Source organism: Bufo gargarizans, chromosome 1 (assembly GCF_014858855.1).
Source record: "Bufo gargarizans isolate SCDJY-AF-19 chromosome 1, ASM1485885v1, whole genome shotgun sequence".
Classification (NCBI taxonomy): Eukaryota; Metazoa; Chordata; class Amphibia; order Anura; family Bufonidae; genus Bufo; species Bufo gargarizans.
Window position 1 is genome coordinate 306,840,910 of NC_058080.1, and position 18,632 is coordinate 306,859,541.

The 18,632-nt window shown below is 43.1% G+C and overlaps 1 protein-coding gene across 2 annotated transcripts in view; it reads left to right on the forward strand.

The window, feature by feature from the left end:
• Positions 1-12,990, forward strand: part of FUT10 (fucosyltransferase 10) — a 75,254-nt gene extending 62,264 nt beyond the window's left edge. For both annotated transcript variants that reach the window (XM_044305157.1, XM_044305158.1), the window contains exons 3-5: positions 1,433-1,712; positions 6,570-7,405; positions 10,404-12,990. In XM_044305157.1, the coding sequence (XP_044161092.1) occupies positions 1,433-1,712; positions 6,570-7,405; positions 10,404-10,628 (1,341 nt within the window). In that variant the 3' untranslated portion in view covers positions 10,629-12,990. The remainder of the gene's footprint in view (positions 1-1,432; positions 1,713-6,569; positions 7,406-10,403) is intronic.
• Positions 12,991-18,632: the final 5,642 nt, after the last annotated feature.

Consider the following 18,632-nt stretch of genomic DNA (forward strand, 5'->3'; position numbering starts at 1 on the left):
ACTGGACAGCCATGTCTTGGTAGGTTTGCCATACTCCGTGCATTTCCATATGATGGATTGAACAGTGCTCTGTGAGATGTTCAAAGCTTGGTATATTTTTTGTTTATAACTTAAAGGGAATCTGTCACCTAGTTTGAGCATATTAAACTGTTAACATAGCAATGTTCAATAAAGTACCTTCATTCCAGTAAGGGTCTTCTTTCTTTTATTCAAGTTTTCATTTTGATCAAAAAGCGATTTTTAAAATATGCTAATTAAGCTTCAAGGTGCCCAGAGAGGCGTTATTCCTCTCCTCAAGTGCCCAGTAACGCCCCCCTGCAGTGCCCAGCCTGCCTTTCTTCCAAGCCCAGCACGCCTCCTAAGAAATAAATTTACTCCCATATCCTTGCCGAACAGCGCCGCCCCCTCCGCTACGTCATGTAATTTATTCACCCCACGATCCTTACGTCCTCCTTTCTTTCCCCAGAGATCTTGCGCAGCCGCAGTATTGCCGACTGCCTGCACCTGTTCTATACTACAGCTCCTGAGGGCAACAGTGGCCCGATTACATCACTGGGCTCGGCGCATGCCCAGTGACACTATTGAGGCTGTTGTCCTCAGGAGCCGTAGTATAGAACAGGCGCAGGCAGTTGGCGATACTGCGGCTGCGCAAGATCTCTGGGGGAAGAAAGGAGGACGCAAGGTTTGTGGGGTGCATAAATTACATGACGTAGCGGAGGGGGCGGCGCCGTTCGGCAAGGATGTGGGAGTAAATTTATTTCCTAGGAGGCGTGCTGGGCTGGGCACTGCAGGGGGGCGTTACTGGGCACTTGAGGAGAGGAATAACGCCCCTCTGGGCACCTTGAAGCTTAATTAGCATATTCGAAAAGTCGCTTTGGATCAAAATGAAAACTTGAATAAAAGAAAGAAGACCCTTGCTGGAATGAATGTACTTTATTGAACATTGCTATGTTAACAGTTTAATATGCTCAAACTAGGTGACAGATTCCCTTTAATCCTGCTTTACACTTATCCACAACTTTATCCCTCACCTGTCTGGTGTGTTTCTTGGTTTTTATGATACATTTTGGTCACTAATGGTCTCTATCAAACCTCTGAGGCCTACCCAGACCAGTTCTAACTATAGTGAGAATAAATTACACAGGTGGACAGGGTATAGGGGCTGAATAGAAATGCCTGCCACACTTTTCAGAATTTTATTTATAACATTTTTTTGAAAACCATGTATCATTTGCTTTTCACTTCGCACATACTTTTTGTGTATCAATGAGTGTATCTTTTTTACTGAAAAAAAATTATACTTTAACTGTTTGCCGAAAAGATGGTGTGAGCTTAACCAATATGGGCAGGGGTCTCAGATGTGGTACTGAATGAAAGTGAAGGAACATACTGTATACAGTTTATAATTATATTCACATTTATTTTTCCACAGGTGATAGTTGAACTGGGTAATTTTGAGAAACAGAAAGTAAGCTTGTTAGTAAAAGATGCTGGCCAACAGAAAAAATCCAATCCATTGCTGAAAAGATTACATGAATCCATCTTATCCAGAAAATTAGAAAATGGATTAGGCAGCTATCCCATTCTGCTCTGGTGGTCACCTTTGACTGGTGAGACTGGAAAGCTGGGTCGATGTGGAGAAGAGACCTGCCTTTTCACTATAAACAGAACATACCTTCAGAATCCCATGACAAAAGCTTTTCTCTTTTATGGTATGGTTAATTTTTTATGAAAATATAACAAATTGTATACTGTGGATCATCTGAAAACCTATCCCCTTCATGTTTTGTTGCCACAAGTGTGGGGCTTGCACCTTTGTCAGCAACATATGACCAGGACAGGCTTCCAACTTCATGATATTAAGGGTCCATTCACACGTCCGCAATTCTGTTCCGCATTTCGTGGAACGGAATTGCGGACCCATTCATTTCTATATGTGCGGCCCGGATCCGGAAATGCGGACTTGCACTTCCCGGTCCGCATTTCGGTTCAAGAAAAAAATAGAACATGCCCTATTCTTGTCCGCAATTGCAGACAATAATAGGCATATTCTATTAGTGCTGGTGATGTGCAGTCCGCAAAATGTGGAACGCGCATTGCCAGAGTCTGTGTTTTGCAGATCCGTGGATCTGCAAAACACACGGACGTGTGAATGGACCCTAACACAAATGTCCCTAATTAACTGAAAACAAAGAGGCCAGGGGTGTACACCAATATCATAGGGCCCCATAGTCAAATGTATGTCCTTCATGAGATTTGTGGAAAATTTACATTTTTTATTAAAGAGATGGTCCGGGTTCAGAGCTGAATCCGGACAGATCCCCATTTTCACACTTCTAACCAAAGCAGCAGGGAGCGGTAACCTACACTAACTTTATTATATAGATTAATATTGTACGGAAGACATTCTTGAAGAACCCTGAATACAATATAAGGGGTAAACTATATTCCAAAGTGAAAGCTGAGAGAGGAACAATCTGCAAACATAGCAAAATCTCCCAGTACGGACAAAATAAGCACACTCTATACACTATAGGTGCTTATATCCCAATACTATGTAAACCACCTGTTTTACCTACCCAATTTTTAATGGATCCCATTTTTTTCACTTGGACTATACGTTTTGGTCCCTGAAGGACGAACCCTGGTATATTTTATGGGCCATATGAACTCAGTCAACCTACAGAGCTCTTTTATATGAATCCAGTATGCACGCAGCACTTTATCTATTTAGCCTTAATGTGACAATTTGTGTGTTATCAATTCTAACCATTGTGTACTTGACCTACTTGCACAGATTACTTTATATGTATTTAACTTGCACACAGTACCTTATGTATTCAGCCATATTGTGATAATTGGATGATAGAAATATCAACCCTTGTGTACCCAGCTTACCAGTGCAACTCAAAATATATATACTGTATACTCAGCTTGCACATAGCACTTCATGTATTCAGCCATAGTGTGATATTTCAGGTGCTTACCTATACAGATCAGTTATATGTAACCAGCTTGGATACAGCACTTCATGTTTTCAGCTTGCACATAGTACTTTATACATTACACAAAATCAGTATATCAATCTGATTAAACAGTAGATATATGTATTTAGCTTGCACATAGCACCTTATGTATCAAGCTTGCACATAGTACTTCCTAATATACTGAGCTCACACGTAACACTTTGTATATCCAGCTTATACAGAACACTCATCGTTCAATCTATAATAGCACTTCACAAATCTAGCATTGTGAATACCGTTATATCTAGTGTTGATCACGAATATTCGAATTTCGAATTTTTATCGCGAATATAGGTACTTTGAAAATTCGTGAATATTTCAAATATAGTGATATATATTTGTAATTTTGAATATTATTATTTTTTTTTTAATCAGTACACATGATCCCTCCCTGCTTCAAGCTTGTGGGCCAATGAGAAGGCTGCAGTATATTTGACTTTAGGAGTAGTGTTGTTTGCAAATTTTCGTAATGCTAATTTTCGTAATACAAATTTTTAATTGCAAATTTTTCAACTTACAACTATTAGAGAAAGAAGATTATAGCGCTATAAGCTAATTGCTCTATATTCGATTTTTTTTCGAATATTCGCTATATTTTCTTGTTTTAGAATATTACAAATATTCCAAAAATCTAAGTTATAGCAATATATCGAATATTCGGGAAAAAAACGAATATAGAGAAATTTAGCTAATATAGTGCTTAAATTTTTTTCCAATCTGAACTTCAGATGAGACTATAATCTTCTTTGTCTAATAGTTGCAAGTTGAAAAATTCTCAATAGTAAATTTGTATTACGAAAATTTGCATTACGAAAATTTGCATATTACATAATCATTACCTTGCCGATTTTATGAGTGAAAAAAATCGTAGAATATAACGAATATTCGAATTATATATTCGCGAAATATTGCAAATTTGAATATGACCCCTGCCGCTCATCACTAGTTATATCCCACCAGAGGATTACATACTCATATTATCCATCTAAAATTATACAATATATTACACTGAATAGCCTTAAGACATCTCAATTCTTATCAATATAGAAGATCTTTCCCATTTTTACTTTTACTTGTGCAAATAAAAAAATATAATTTTATTACAACCAAAGATCCCATCTATTCCATTGTTTCACTACATGAGAGTGTGCCATCACATTTTTATATACCAAACTATGTTTATTATATACCTGGTCTTTAAATAATATGTACCAAGCATGAGAAAATGAGGGTCTGTTTTTACCTTAGCCATTAGCATACTGTATGTGCACAAACCTAAGCATTTAATAAGACCGCATTCACCCAATGCATTGTAAAAGTGTATCCTTTTGGCATATGCTGGACCATTTTGTAACTTTTTTTTTATTAGTGTATAGGACAGCATTTCTATACAGTGTAATGTAAACAGAGCTTTGTCCATGTGGACACCTAAATCTGCAGTCTTCTGCCCAGAAAAAATGAATCCGTACTGTCCCTGACAAAAGTCTTGTCGCTTCTCTATTTTGTAGAAACTCCTGCTATTAACCTGACTTTTAATTAATCAATTGGTGTTAGAAATAGCTCATATGAAAAGCTAAAGCCCTCCCAAATGATGTTTAATGCACTGAAATAAATTAGTTTCACTGAAAAAAGATTTATCATTTAATCAAGACAGAAAGGTCAAATTTTGGCAAGACAAAAGTTTTGTCGCCTATACAGAAATGGAACAACTTTACTGCAAATCCAAAAATATGACAGCAAATTAAGTAGTGGTGCTGTGAGATCCAAATTTAATATCTTGTATGACTTCCATGAGCTTGAAGGACAGCATCCATGCGGTTTGGCAAGGATTCATACAATTTATTGATGAAGTCATCAGGAATAGCAAAGAAAACAGTCTTGCATGCCTCCCAGAGATCATCAATATTCTTTGGTTTCATCTTCCATGCTTCCTCTTTCATCCTACACCACATATGCTCAATGATGTTCATGTCTGGTGACTGAGCTGGCCAATCCTGGAGCATCTTGATTTTCTTCGCCTTAAGGAACTTTGATGTGGAGATGGAAGTATGCCATGGAGCACCATCCTGCTGCAGAATTTGGCCTTTGGTTGGGAATATAAGAGGTAGCTAAGATTTCTTGGTTTTTTAGACTATTGATGTTGCCTTCCACCCTGCAGATCCCTCACACACCCCCATACTGGATGTAACCCCAGACCATGATTTTGCCTCCACCAAAATTCACTGTTTTCTGTGTAAATCTCGGCTCTATGCGGGTTCCAGTAGGTCTCCTGAAATATTTGCGGCGACTGTGGTGTAATTCAACAGAAGATACATCTGAAAAATCCACCTTCTGCCACTTTTCCAGCATCCATCCTTTTAGCAGGCTGTGGCCCTTGGCAAATGTTTTGTTTAGTGCTGGCTTATGGGCACTGATTCGACCATGGAGGCCATTTCGAGACAGAATCCGACAAACTGTTCTGGTTGACACAGGGACTTCAGGTGACCAGGTCTCGTGGAGCTCTGCTGCAGTGGAAAATGGGCTGGTCTTGGATTTTCGAGCCAACAAACGGTCCTCTCGAACAGTTGTCTTGCGGGGTCGGCCTGACCTGGCCTTGTCCAAATCGTCTCCAGTCTCTTCAAATCTTTTTTTTATCCTCTGAACTTGACGCTGAGACACATTGAAGGTGTCTGCCACATCAGCAGTGGATCTGGTCTTCAGATAATCAACACTTTAGACTCCGGGTAAATCTTAGGCATGTTTGCAGAGGTCTAGTTGCAGTTGATGTTGAGGTCTAGTGTACTGGGGTTCTTTTTATACACACCTGAGATCTAATTGATTTATTATTAGTCACAGGTGAAGCTCATATGACAAGGCGACAACACTTATGTCTTGGCAAAAATTGACTCAATGGGTTTTACCAAGTTGTGAATATTAGAATACTTTTTGTCAGTTTCGTTTTGCACTGAAACATTATTACAAAAGCTGTTGGGATTAAAATGACCCATTTCTTGTAACAAAATCTTGATTAGAAATATATTTTAGCGGCACTTCAGGTCAATTTGTACACATCAACAAGACTTTTGTCAGGGACTGTATGAGGATAGGTGATGGCAATAGCCATCTCTGGTTCCCATACAGAGGAGGTGATGGCTGAGTGCTCCCTTCCTGATAATTGCCTGCTGGGCCGGAGAGAGTAAATGCGCCTTTACTGTTATAGCATATCAGAACAACTGTGGGATTGCAGTAATAATCAGTCTTCATCTGGAATGACTAATTTTCAGCATTGCTTTCTAGTGCTCATTTAGCGCCAAGTTCTGCTTCATTCAAGACTAAAGTAGTCTAGACAAGGGGCACCCAATGTCCTTCATGATAGTTATCCACTAAGATATCAGACCTTGTTGAAAGTGGAATATCACTTTTACAGAAAAGGCATTTATTTATTGTACGTATAGTTACCATATTTCTATGTATGTATTTTACAGTAGTGAATTACAGAAAAAAGCAAACTCAAATTACAGTATGTTTTCTTTCTTTTTTTTTATCTTTTTTTTTTACCTATAGGAACAGATTTCAACACAGACAGCTTGCCACTGCCACGAAAGCCATACCATGAATGGGCTTTGTTTCATGAAGAATCTCCAAAGAACAACTACAAACTGTTTCATCCACCAACCATAACTATGTTCAACCACACAGCTACATTTAGCCGACATTCCCACTTGCCTTTGACAAGCCAGTATTTGGAGGATCTCGAGACCCTTACGTCACTTGAGTACTTTGTGTCTGTTCAAAAAAAGAATGTTCTGAGAAGGAAACTTGCTCCAGTAGTGTATGTGCAGTCAGATTGTGATCCTCCATCAGATCGAGACACTTACATACAAGAACTAATGAAATATGTCCCTGTAGATTCCTATGGAGAATGCCTTCATAACCGAGACTTGCCGCCACAAGTCAATAACTCCTCTTTTATGGACGACAGACAATTTTATCGTATACTTGCTCAGTATAAGTTTATCCTTGCATTTGAAAATGCAGTTTGTGAAGATTATATAACTGAGAAACTGTGGAGGCCTTTAAAGCTGGGATGTGTCCCCATATATTATGGTGCCACTAATATTGAAGACTGGCTCCCTAGCAAAAAAAGTGTGATAATTGTGGACAAATTTTCTCATCCACGAGAACTTGCACACTACATTAAACAGCTGGACAGAAATGACAGCTTGTATCTGGAGTACTTAGACTGGAAATTGCAAGGCCATATCAGCAACATTCAGTTGATCCATGCGATCAAGGATAGAATGTGGGGTGTGCAAGATGTAACCCAGGACAATTATATTGATGCTTTTGAGTGCATGGTATGCAGAAGAGTGTGGGACAACATACGACTGCAAAGAAAGGTAACTGTAACACATGGAAGATCTAACAATTCAATTAACATAAAAATAATGCATTATATTAACATTGAAGGGCTTATCCAGGAGTTTTTATATTGATGGCCTATTCTCAGGATAGGTCAACACTAGTGTTGAGTGAATCGAAGCATCTGAAGCACCACCTTTCATTATTCAGAACTCCTTTGAAATGATCAATCTGATTGGTTGCTATACACACCACTTTTTTGATAAATCTCCCCCATAGTCACTACTGAATTGATTCATAGGTGTCTAACAAATTTTCAATACCATATTCTTTTGTCTACAGCTGCTATGCACACGTATGCCTCTCCATGGTAACAGTCTATGAACAGTTTGTAGTCTGATTCTTCAGTAAGGTTATTTAGGAAAGCTGTCCAGATTTTATTTTATTTCAGATGTTTTGCAGCAATACAATGTTGTTGAGAATGGCTTTAAGGTCAAAGCACTGGTTTGCCTGATTGATCCCTGACAAATAAACATTTAGGCTATATTCATATTTTCAGAACCTTTGATGTCTATGGTTCTATTGGCGTTTTTTTTAACTCGCCATAAATAATGGGCATCGGGAAAAACAGGACATGTCTTTTTACATCCATGTTCATAGCCTGAGAGCCCCCATCCAACTGAAGGGAGCCACTTTTAATGTCAGCTTTTTAGAAAGGCATTCGTAAAAATACTGGCGTTAAAAACTGACTTTCACACAGTGTTTGATCAATGGTTTCAATCAGTGATTATGAGCCACAACCAGGAATGGTGGCTATACAGTGATATAGTATGATGAAAAGATTTGCACCTGTTCTGGCTCACAATCACTTATGTAAATGAGCTTGCTCAAAGAGAGAAAAACTCACAAAGGTCCCCTGAAATAACTTATAACTGACAAAATAATAAAAACTTACTGAAAATCAGACATTGTTTTTGAATTGTGGTTCAACAGAATAATTTCAGATTTAAACTAATGAAACTTTCCTGAACAAAAATTATGCTATCCTTAACTTAATATTTTGTAGCACAACCTATTGAGGCAATCATGAGATTTCTGTAACTCAATGAGACTTCTGCTCCTGTCCACGTATTTTGGCCCACACCTCATGAGCAAACTGCTCCAACTATCTCAGGTTTGAAGGCTGCCTTCCCTAGACTGCATGCTTCCTTCCACAGATGTTCAATAAGATTTAGATCGGGGATCCTAGAAGGCCACTTCAAAATAGTCCAATGCTTTGCTCTTGGGTGTTTTTAGATGTGTGTTTATGGGTCATTATCCTGTTGGAAAACTCATGACCTGCGACTAAGACCAAGTTTTCTGATATTGGACAGCACATTTCGCTCCAGAATGCCTCGATAGGTCTTGAGATTTCATTGTACTCTGCAAAGATTCAAGACTATGTGCCAGATGCTGAAAAGCAGACCCAAAACTTCCCCATGTTTCACAATAGGTATAATGTTTTCTTTTGTATGCTTAACTTTTGTGTCTGTGAGCATAGAGCTGATATGACTTGCCCAAAAGCTCCAGTTTTGTCTCATCTGTCAAAAGGACATTATCCCAGAAGCTTTGTGGCTTGTCAATATGCATTTTGGCAAATTCCAGTCTTGCTTTTTTTTTTTTATAATTTGTTTTCAACAGTGGTTTCCTCCTCGGTCGTCTTCCGCAAAGTCCACTTTGGCCAAGACAGCAACGGATGGTTAGATCTGACACTGATGTACCTTGACCTTGGAGTTCACCTCTTTGGAAGTTGTTCTGGGCTCTTTGGTTACCATTTGTATTATCCGCCTCATCAATATGTCATAAATGTTCCTCTTGTAGCCACTTCCAGGGAGGTAGACTACAATCCCATAGACCCTAAACTTCTGAATAATATGTGCAACTGTAATAACAGGAACATCAAGCTGTTGGATGATGGCCTCGTAGCCATTACTTTTCACATGTTTGTCTATAATGTTCTTTCTAATCTCGGAGATAGCTCTCTCCTTACCTTTCTTTGGCCCATGTTCAGTGTGGTACCCACCATGATAAAAACAGCAGTGACTACTTTTCACCCTTTAAGTAGGCAAACTAACTGAATACAAGTTTGAAGACACCTGTGATGCTAATTACCAGGCACATCTTAGTTTGTGTCCCTATGGTCAAATAACTTTCAATATTTTCTAAGGATATAATCATTTTTGTCCAGGCCAGTTTCATTAGTATTATTCCATTGAACTACAATTCAAAAGCAATGTCAGATTTTCATTAGCTGATTTACAGTAAATTTCTATCACCATTGTGGGTTTTTCTTTCTTTAACGGCGGGGTACCAACAATTTTGTTAACGTATGTAGCTAATGCATACTTGTGTGACAGTCACAGGCAAGTTTTAATATTTAGTCAAAGGGATGCATTAATTCATTCCACTTTATCTATAACTTATGAATGCTTTTATCCACTTGCTCGTTTACAGCATCATGTCTGTGATCCACAGTGTGATAAATTGGATGTTCTTGTGCACTCAAAGTTCAAACAGAGTTTCATTAACCTCACTACAACTGTGTTAAGTCATTGCTTCTTATTTTTTATTTCCAGCCTGCTCCTGACAATAATTCAGTTTACTAAGCAACTGTCTGGGAATAATAGTGACATCATCTCTATTATGGCTCCTATCACACTCTATTTCTTTTCTGCATTTGTAGAAGCTTGTTAAGAAAAAATTCCAATGCATTGTTAATGGTGTTTTTTTATATGCATTTATTAGTGGTATATTTTATTCTGCAACATTTTGTAAATGCATATTAAAAAGGGGGCAAAGTCAGAAGAAACCTCTATCTCACAGGATCTTTGAAGAAAAAAAATAATCAAAATCTGTGGAAATATGCCAAGTAAAAAAAGCCCCAAAAAGCTTGTTAAATCAGTGTGGTAATCCATTTTTAAAGGAGTAGAAAGCAATATATTCAATATCTTGGCAATGGTTAGTCTTTGCTAATGGATAATTTGCTGTATTTTACAGGGTTTGCAAATAAAGCAGTGGAAAGCTGATTCAAAACATTTGTCTTGTCCAGCCCCAAAACCATTTCCATTCCTTCCAGAACAGTCATCTAAGAACAGCATGAGGGAACTGTGGAAACCAAGCTTTGAACAGTCCAAAAAAGAAGCTAAAGCACTCAGACTTCTTGTCAACAGGAACAGGAATTTTACATCTCAAGAATTTTGGAATCTTGTTTTCAAACATTAGGTTAAAGAGGACCTGTCACCTCTCCTGACGTGTGTTTTAGTAACTACTTGTATTTTCCATGTAATAACAATTCTGGAGCATCTATTCTTATGACTCAACTGTCTGACCTGTTGCATGTGAGCTTGGCACCTGAAGGGATCATTGTTGGTTAATATGTGCCTGGATTGCTGAGAAAAATGTCTTAATATATGCAAATGAGCCTCTAGGACCAAGTGGGCTGTTTCCATTACCCCAAAAAACTCTGTTCTCTCTGCAACTGTGCCCCCTGCACGTTCATTGTCAGGGTTAGGCAGTGGTCACGCCTGCCTAGCCTGCACAATCAAAATGGAAACGATGTGGCAGTTGCAGAGAGAGCAGAACCTCTAGGTGTACCTGTGGTGGTCTTGATGTAGATTATGAAATCAAGCTAATGCTGATGAGTTGAAATATTCAGTCTTTGTGTGCTGATATGTTTTTAAAGTGACTCTGTCACCAGAATCAACTCTATCACATAGCCTGGAAGGGGTGATCCTGCAGTTAAAAATTATATTTTCCTCCTCATTGTCGGCGCCACAGTTGTTGATAAAATCGTACATTTATTCCTTTGCTTGCAGGCAATTTTGAGCACCAGAAGGCAAGCTTTTTCAGTACCGCTATGCAACCCCTACCGATGCCTAAACACTCCCCTCCCCCTTGATTGACAGAGCTAGGTAAGACTTTGACTTCAATTATTGCTGTCAATCATGGGGGGTGGTGTTTAGACGTCGGTAGGGATCGCATTGCAGTGCTCGTACTGAAAAAGCTCTGGAGCTCGATATTGCCTGCCAGCAAAGAAATAGAAGTATAAATTTATTAACAACCATGGTGCAGACGGTGAGGAGAAAGGTATTATTTTAAACTTCAGATCACCCCTACTAGGCTATGTGCCAAGTTTAATAGGGGTGATCTGGTGACAGATCCGCTTTAAGGGGTTATCCAGCTGTATAATCCTGGAGGGAAGCCAGGCCCGGCAATAGTCCTGTGGGGTACTATGAGGCCCCAGGAGTCAGTTACCACCTTTGGCTCCTGTATACTGGCATACCTCTAGGAGTATGAAGAGAATGGAAAGACTCTGAGACCACTCCGTGAAGATCTAAAGGCAGAAAGAATAAGAGCGGACAGGGCATCCAGAAGGAACAGTAAAGAAATCTCCATTAACATAAAAAAAATGAAAGAAGAAATAAAGAAGTTGGAAGAAAGAAGGGCAGCAATCCTTTGCAATAGTGGGCCTTTTAGAGAGAAACTTGAGAATGAGGCCTGCTTCAAAGAAATGAGTAAAGGACAGCAGCAACAGGAAACTGAAGGCACAGAAGCCTCTGATAGGGAGGAAGATATGGAAGAAAAAATGGAAAAGTCAGAAGTAAACCTGCCTTTTTTGTAAGCTCGGGGATTCGGCCTGAGCAGGTCTGCCTACCGCCCACGAGCTCAGATGAGGATTTTTATGGTGAGAATACTGGAGTGGTTGGTCAGCTGCTCGAGCAAATCAGGCACCTAGTTCCTGAGAATCTGTGGAGAAAATCTCCTTTTCGGTGATGAACTCCCAGAAGGAGATGAGCTTAGTAAAAAATAAAGCAAAGCAAAGCCATGGTGAGACAACATTTGTTTACGTATCCTATCAATTGGACTCCGGGTGGGCTGCAAAGTCAGCCCAGGGAGCAAACCTCGCTATCCTCCCTAGTCTCTGATGTAGGACTGAAGCGTAGGAGCGGGGAGATTGATCAAGATCAAAACAAAATGGTGCAGGACGCTGTCCCAGTTTGTAGTAGCGGGGAGGGCAGAGACGAAGGACCAGCTAAGCCAGACAGGAAGGAATCGAGTGGCGAAGGAGGGGGGTGTCAGCGGGTCGGGTGGCCCTACCTACCGTCGTGGCCTCTGTATCGCTGGAAAAGTGTTCAGTTGGCCTGCAGCGGTGTGGCACAGCTGTTGGCCCCGCCCCTCCTAATACCCAGGTTGCCTCCACAGTCGTCCCTGCTGACTCCTTCCTGCCTGCTGTTCCACCTATGCCAGTAAGGTGGCGTAGGAAGGGGGATGCTGCGGGGGCCATGGGCATCTCTGTGGGTGTGCCTCTGGGAGTTCCTGGAGGCGTGTCTCTGGAAGGGGGCGGGACTGGTGTGCACAGTGCTATTCACAATATGGATAAGGCTGGTGTGGCTGGGAGCTGTATTTCTAGCCAGAAAAAGCATAGGACAAAACATCTGTGAGTCAAGTGAAAGTCAAATAAATCAGACTGATGCCTCAGCTACATCTGCTCTGTCCTTCTCCTCCAGTGAGGGGGAGGCAGAGCGGGTAGTGGCTAAGGCTCAAGTTTATAGTAATATTAAAAGCAAAAAAATCCAAAGGTGTTGTGGGCCCTGCCGGGGGGGGGGGGGGGGAAGTGGGGGTCCGGCTGCTGTTAAAGTGGCTGGTGGGCCTCATGTAGCCTCCTTGGTGGGGTCTAAGGTGGCCACTGTGCCTTCTGTAGTGGATAGGTCTGGGGGGGGGGGGGGGGGAGTCCGGTCCGGCTGCCCCTTCTACGTCGGTTACGCCTGGCAGAAGTTACGCAGGGGGGGAGGGGCAGCCCTCATTGTCCTCCTCACTGTCAGGGTCTGGCGATGGTGACTTACAGTGGCGACTCCTAGAGGCCCTCAAAATGGGGGAGAGCTCCATAACAGTAGGCGGGTAGGAGATGGATCTATCCTTCTGGATAGACAGGCACGGCCGGGGTGCCTACCAAGAGCAAGGCATGGGCGAGACCGCATGGTCTCTACCCACAACCACCCCCAGGACTGCCAGACGGAATTTAGTCTGTCTGAAATGGAGAGGCAAGGAAGCATGCACCACCAGAAAGAGGGTGGCGGAGCTTCTCTTTCAGATGGGCATCAGAGCATGTGACATCTTTGCCCTGATACATTCGTATGGCACCAGGGAGTTTGACATCAGTTTTTCCTGGCCAGAGGGTCTTGAGCTCTTCTGGTCAGGGTATGAACTGGCGAAAGACCAACCGGACTGTCATGGGTTTTTCGTGCAAGCGATAACCCGCCAGAGTGAGGTTAAGAAAGTGACAATTTTGACCCGTAATGAGTTACTTTCTAGCATTGACATCTTGGCTAAGCAGGTACAGGGACGTCCAGGGTCTTCTTAGTTAGAACCTAGACGAATTTGGCATCTGGTCGGGTGCCTGGATGTTTCTGATCAAACTGAAGCGTTCAGGAGGGTCAGTTTTCAACATTCCATCGTCTGCCTTCCTCGGGCGGGAAAGGATTGTGGTCAGCCTAAGCTCTGACACAAGTGTGGCAGCCCTTCGCACTTCAGCGCCAGCTGCCAAGTGCAGAAGTGCGCGTTGTGTGGGGATGAAGGTCATCTGGCCACATCCTTTAAGCAGATTAGATGCAACCTGTGCGTTAAACTAAGGCACCCGTTGAGTTGCTAACGTGGCTTGCACATGCTCAGAGGCGATCCGGGAGGCTCCCGCTGCCAAGGCGAGTGTTGGTGAAGGCAGCAGGGCTAAGGGGTCAGTGAAGAGAAAAGATGGCCCGTCCCAGCAGAGGTGGAGGGAGAGGCGTCAAATGGAGAGGGGGCAGGAGGAACACCATCCTGGGGTGATGTCTGTGCCTTCCCAGGAGAATGCATCTCCTAGAGCGGAGCTGAATGAGAAGGCTAGACCGTACCGAGGTGACTCTGTCCTCATGCTACAAAAGTGCATCAGAGGGTAGCTGGATAGAGTCAAAGATCAGAAGGAAACGCCTAACCAAGAAAAAATCTAGCCTGACCAGAGTGGCAGTGGAAGGTGAAACCAACTCCCTCCTGGAGCTCTCCAACCAGTACCTCACCTTGGATGAGATCTTCGCCTCCTGTTCTTCTGGAGAGGAGGTTGAAGGTGAGGGGCCGGGGGCGAAGGAGGGAGAGCCTCGCACCTCTCTCCAGTGGGGATGCAAGGTCCTCAGGAGGAGAGCCAGGTCCGGACCCTGAGACCGAGAATGACAGAGGTGGTGCGAGGGGAGAGGTAGTGGTGACGAATGAAATGGACACCAGTCTCTCTCAAGAGAAGCCACACCATCCTGAAAGACAGCCCCGGGAGAGGGAAAAAGAGTGGTAAGGGAAGGAAGAAGGCCATCTAACCTAATCACCCCGTATGGCAGCACCCACTCCGTTGACCCTGGCGACCATTAATGTCGCTTGTATTAAATCAGATGTGGCTTGGTTTACAGCCTTTGATTTTCTCAGTCGGGTTGAAGCTGACATTTTATTCTTGCAAGAGACCAGGCTGCCAGCTTTGGCAGCCGTACATAAAGCAAAAAAGGAGTGGAGATGTGGTCCATCTTATTGGTCTCTTGTGGCTGAGCCATATAGCAGAGTGGCGGTCCTTTTTACCGTACCGGTAGAATGCTGATGGGTGATTGAGTTGGAAATGGGGAGGTGTTTGATCCTAGAAGTCTTCATGAAGGGACAAGAGCTTCGCTTAATTAACATCTATGGTCCCCAAACTAAGTGGGACCTTTATGAGGATTAAGCCTTTCCTTTTTACGAGCCGGCAGGTGGTCTTTGGTGGGGACTTCAATACAGTCACGAGGTCCCAAGACAGAGGAGGTGCCAGAGACCGGCTGGCTTATGATTATTGTAGCATTGAATAGCATAGCTAGTGAGGCTCACCTGGTAGATGTCCACATTAGGTAGACCCTAGGTCATGCGGGGTTCACTTATTATAGAGGTAGTCAGACCAGGTCTAGAATAGATGGGTTTTATTTGAAAGACGAGACTACTTTTTTGCCTTTAAAGGTTGTGGAGGTAAAAGTCTCCGATCACTGTTTAATTATGTTTTCTTTTTGAATATTGCAGAGTCTCCCCAAATGGGACGAGGATATTGGAAGTTGAATTTGGCCCTCCTGGAGGAAGCAGAGGTGAGACAATCCTTTGAGGACTTCCTTCAGAGTCAGGTATTGTTGCTGGATCTCTGTGACACTGTCTGAGATATTCAAGGATCGGGTAGCAAAATTCTTCCGCCAGCTCTCGAGCCTCAGGTCCCTGGACAGGTACCGCCTGTACCAGGGTCTGAGGAGGAAACTCGAGCATCTGGTCTTGACTGGTAGCCACGAGGATATCTCCAGAGTGAAATCTTTGCTCAAGAGGTGCCAGTATGATAGACACACATCTTTGGTTTTTTGGAGGGATTTAGGGAGATACCGCTCGCCCTACCCTTACAGAAATTGTAAGATGTCAGTGAGTTGCAAGCTGGTGACAGGAATGGTCGATAGTACAGGATATCTGGACAGGTCCAGATCAGGGATCCTCGAAATCGTCAGATCCTTTTACTCCTGCCTCTTGGGGAGGAAGGATCTGAATCGAGACAGGATGTCTGCTTTCCTGACTGAAACCATCCCTGAGTCAGGAGTAGACCTCTCTCTTGGCATTTTGGTGGAAGAGATAAGAGAAGAGGAAGTCAGCCTGGCAATCAAAGGGCTTGCCCTCAAGAAGTCGCCAGGCCCAGATGGCTTAACATCCCAGCTTTACAAGACCTTTAAAGACTCCTTAGTTCCCCTCTTGACTGAGGTATTCAATGAGTGCCAAAGTCAATGAGGAGGTCAGCACTAATACTTTTATTAAAGGGTAGAGATCTGAGCTGTGTTAAGAATTGGCGTCCCATAGTGCTCCTCAATATGGACCGGAAGATTCTGGCCAAGATACTGTTTAAACAGCTGGTGAATTTTGCATGCCGGCTCCTTTCGGGGACCCAACATTGCTCAGTTACAGGCCGTAGCACTTTTAGTGCTGTACTCGCTGTCCGAGAGGCAGAGGAGCAGAGTAGGGCGGGTAACTGGAAGGGGTACTAATGTCCTTAGATCAAGCAAAGGCATTTGATTGGGTTAACCACGAGTACCTCTGGTCGGTCATTCTGAGATATGGCCTGCTGGGGGGGTTGTTGATTGGTTAAAGATCTTGTATGCAGGGGCAGAGAGTTTCCCGCTGGTGAACGGTTTGTCTGGCAGCCCTTTTGAGGTTGGATCTGGAGTCCTCCAGGGTTGTCAGTTGAGCCCGCTCTTATATGTGTTCGTGATTCCTCCTTTTCTTAGGAGGATTGATTGTGGACCGTTGGCGGGAGTCAGGATGGATCCGGTGGAGCCAGAAGCCACTCTGAGGGTGATGGCGTACGCCGATGACGGCACAGTTTACGTGTCCTTGGGAGGGGAGGCGGAATACATGATGTCAGAAGTAGAACGCTACTCGGAAGTCTCCGTGTCCTTGATCAACCAGGATAAGTGTGAGTGTCTCTGGCTGTAGGGGGTGATCCATCTTTCGATCTCCCGGACACCTTTCCAGGGCCCCAGTCATCAGCCAAAGTCCTAGGCGTGCAATTTGGCCATGGGGATTATCCCACCCAAAATTGGGATAGTATGCTTAAGATTGCCGCTCAGAAGGTTCAACAGTGGAAGGGTTTGTCTTTGACCCTCAGGGAAAGGGTGAACCTGATCAAGACCTACCTGCTTCCTTTGTTTATGTATTTGGGCAGTGTGTGTGTCTTGCCAGAACCTCTCTGGACTCGGGTCTACAGCTTGTTCTTCCAACTGTTAAGGGGGAATAGGCTGAACCTAGTCAAGAGAGAGGTGACATACAGTACGAGGAGACTAGGGGGGTAGGGTATGGTCAATCCTGTGGTGTTCCTTGTGAACACCTTTGTTAAGATCAGCCTAGCAAACCTCTAGGTAGAGAGGGCTCCTCGGTGGTAGCCTCCTGCAGGGGGTGGTTTCGGTCTTTCTTCCAGGAACAGGAGACAGGAGGGCAAGTGAAGGATTTACGTACACACGGATATCACCCCGATTCTGAAGGTGATCTGCTGGTGGGGTTTGGAGGTGAGGGAGATCAGGGAGATCCCTTGATGAGAGGGTCTTGTTGACCCACTTTCAAAAGCCCCTGGCCCTTAAGGATTTCCAAAGCCAGAATCTAGACAATGGGTTACAGTTGTTAAATTCAGCAAGAATCCCCTTGAAGTTTTGGGAATTGGCTTGGTGCTCCTTTCACTGAAGGAAGCTGTATGTGAGGGACAATCTGAAGTACAGGAACTCAGATGAAAGGGGTTGTCTCCAGGAGGAGTGCAGCGACATACTGGAAAGTATGATGCACTTCCTGCTTCAGTGTCCCTTTAATACAGAGGTGTACAAACGGGTGGGCGCTTCCATTGGCTCTCCTAGGTTAGCCAACCTCTCCTATACAGAGTGGGCCTATGGGGTGTTCAAATACCTGGGAAGAAGAGACCCGTGCATGGCTTTTCTAGTTAGCATAGTAGTCAGGTTTTTCACATGGAATGCACAGTGTTTAGTTTCAACTCGGCAGAAAGTCCTTCCTGTGGATGAGGTATGTAGGAATATTCTGGGTGACCTGGTGAAGGTTCGTAAGAGAATCTCGGCACGAGTAGGGCCTCTCTCCTTTGGAGAGGCTTTGCTTTTGATGTGCCCTAGCTTAGTCGTACCTTTCCTGGTGGTGGGCTGTTGCTTTCACCTAAGATTTTTGTTTTGTATTTGAAAGAGATTTTGATGACTGGTTACAGACTACTGAACTCGGGCGTTCAGAAGGGGTTTTGTTTTAGTTGGATAAGTTTGGGGGGTTGTGTGTGTGTGTGTGTGTGTGGGGAGGCATGCATCCAGCCCTGGACTATGCGGACATGGGGCAAGGGGCTGAATGCAAGCAGGGGTGGGTTTAAGCGGGGCTGGCCTTGGACTATGCGGACATGACATGGACATGAGGCAGAGGTCAGCCCCTGAGTGGTGGTTTAGTTAGTTTAAGTTAGGTAAAGTGTGTGGTTTCTTTTGCTATGTTTCTTATTTAAAAATAAAATAAATAAAATAAAAAATATATATGATTTTGTATGACAAGGTTTGTCTATTTTCAGTTAAATAGTTAAAAAATGGTATACTCTTTGTATATTTGGTTTCACAGCTGGACACGGAAGTAAAGGTTTTGTTAAGTTAGGTTAGGTTCAGTTCTTCTTCATTTTTGTATGAATGATGCATGCAT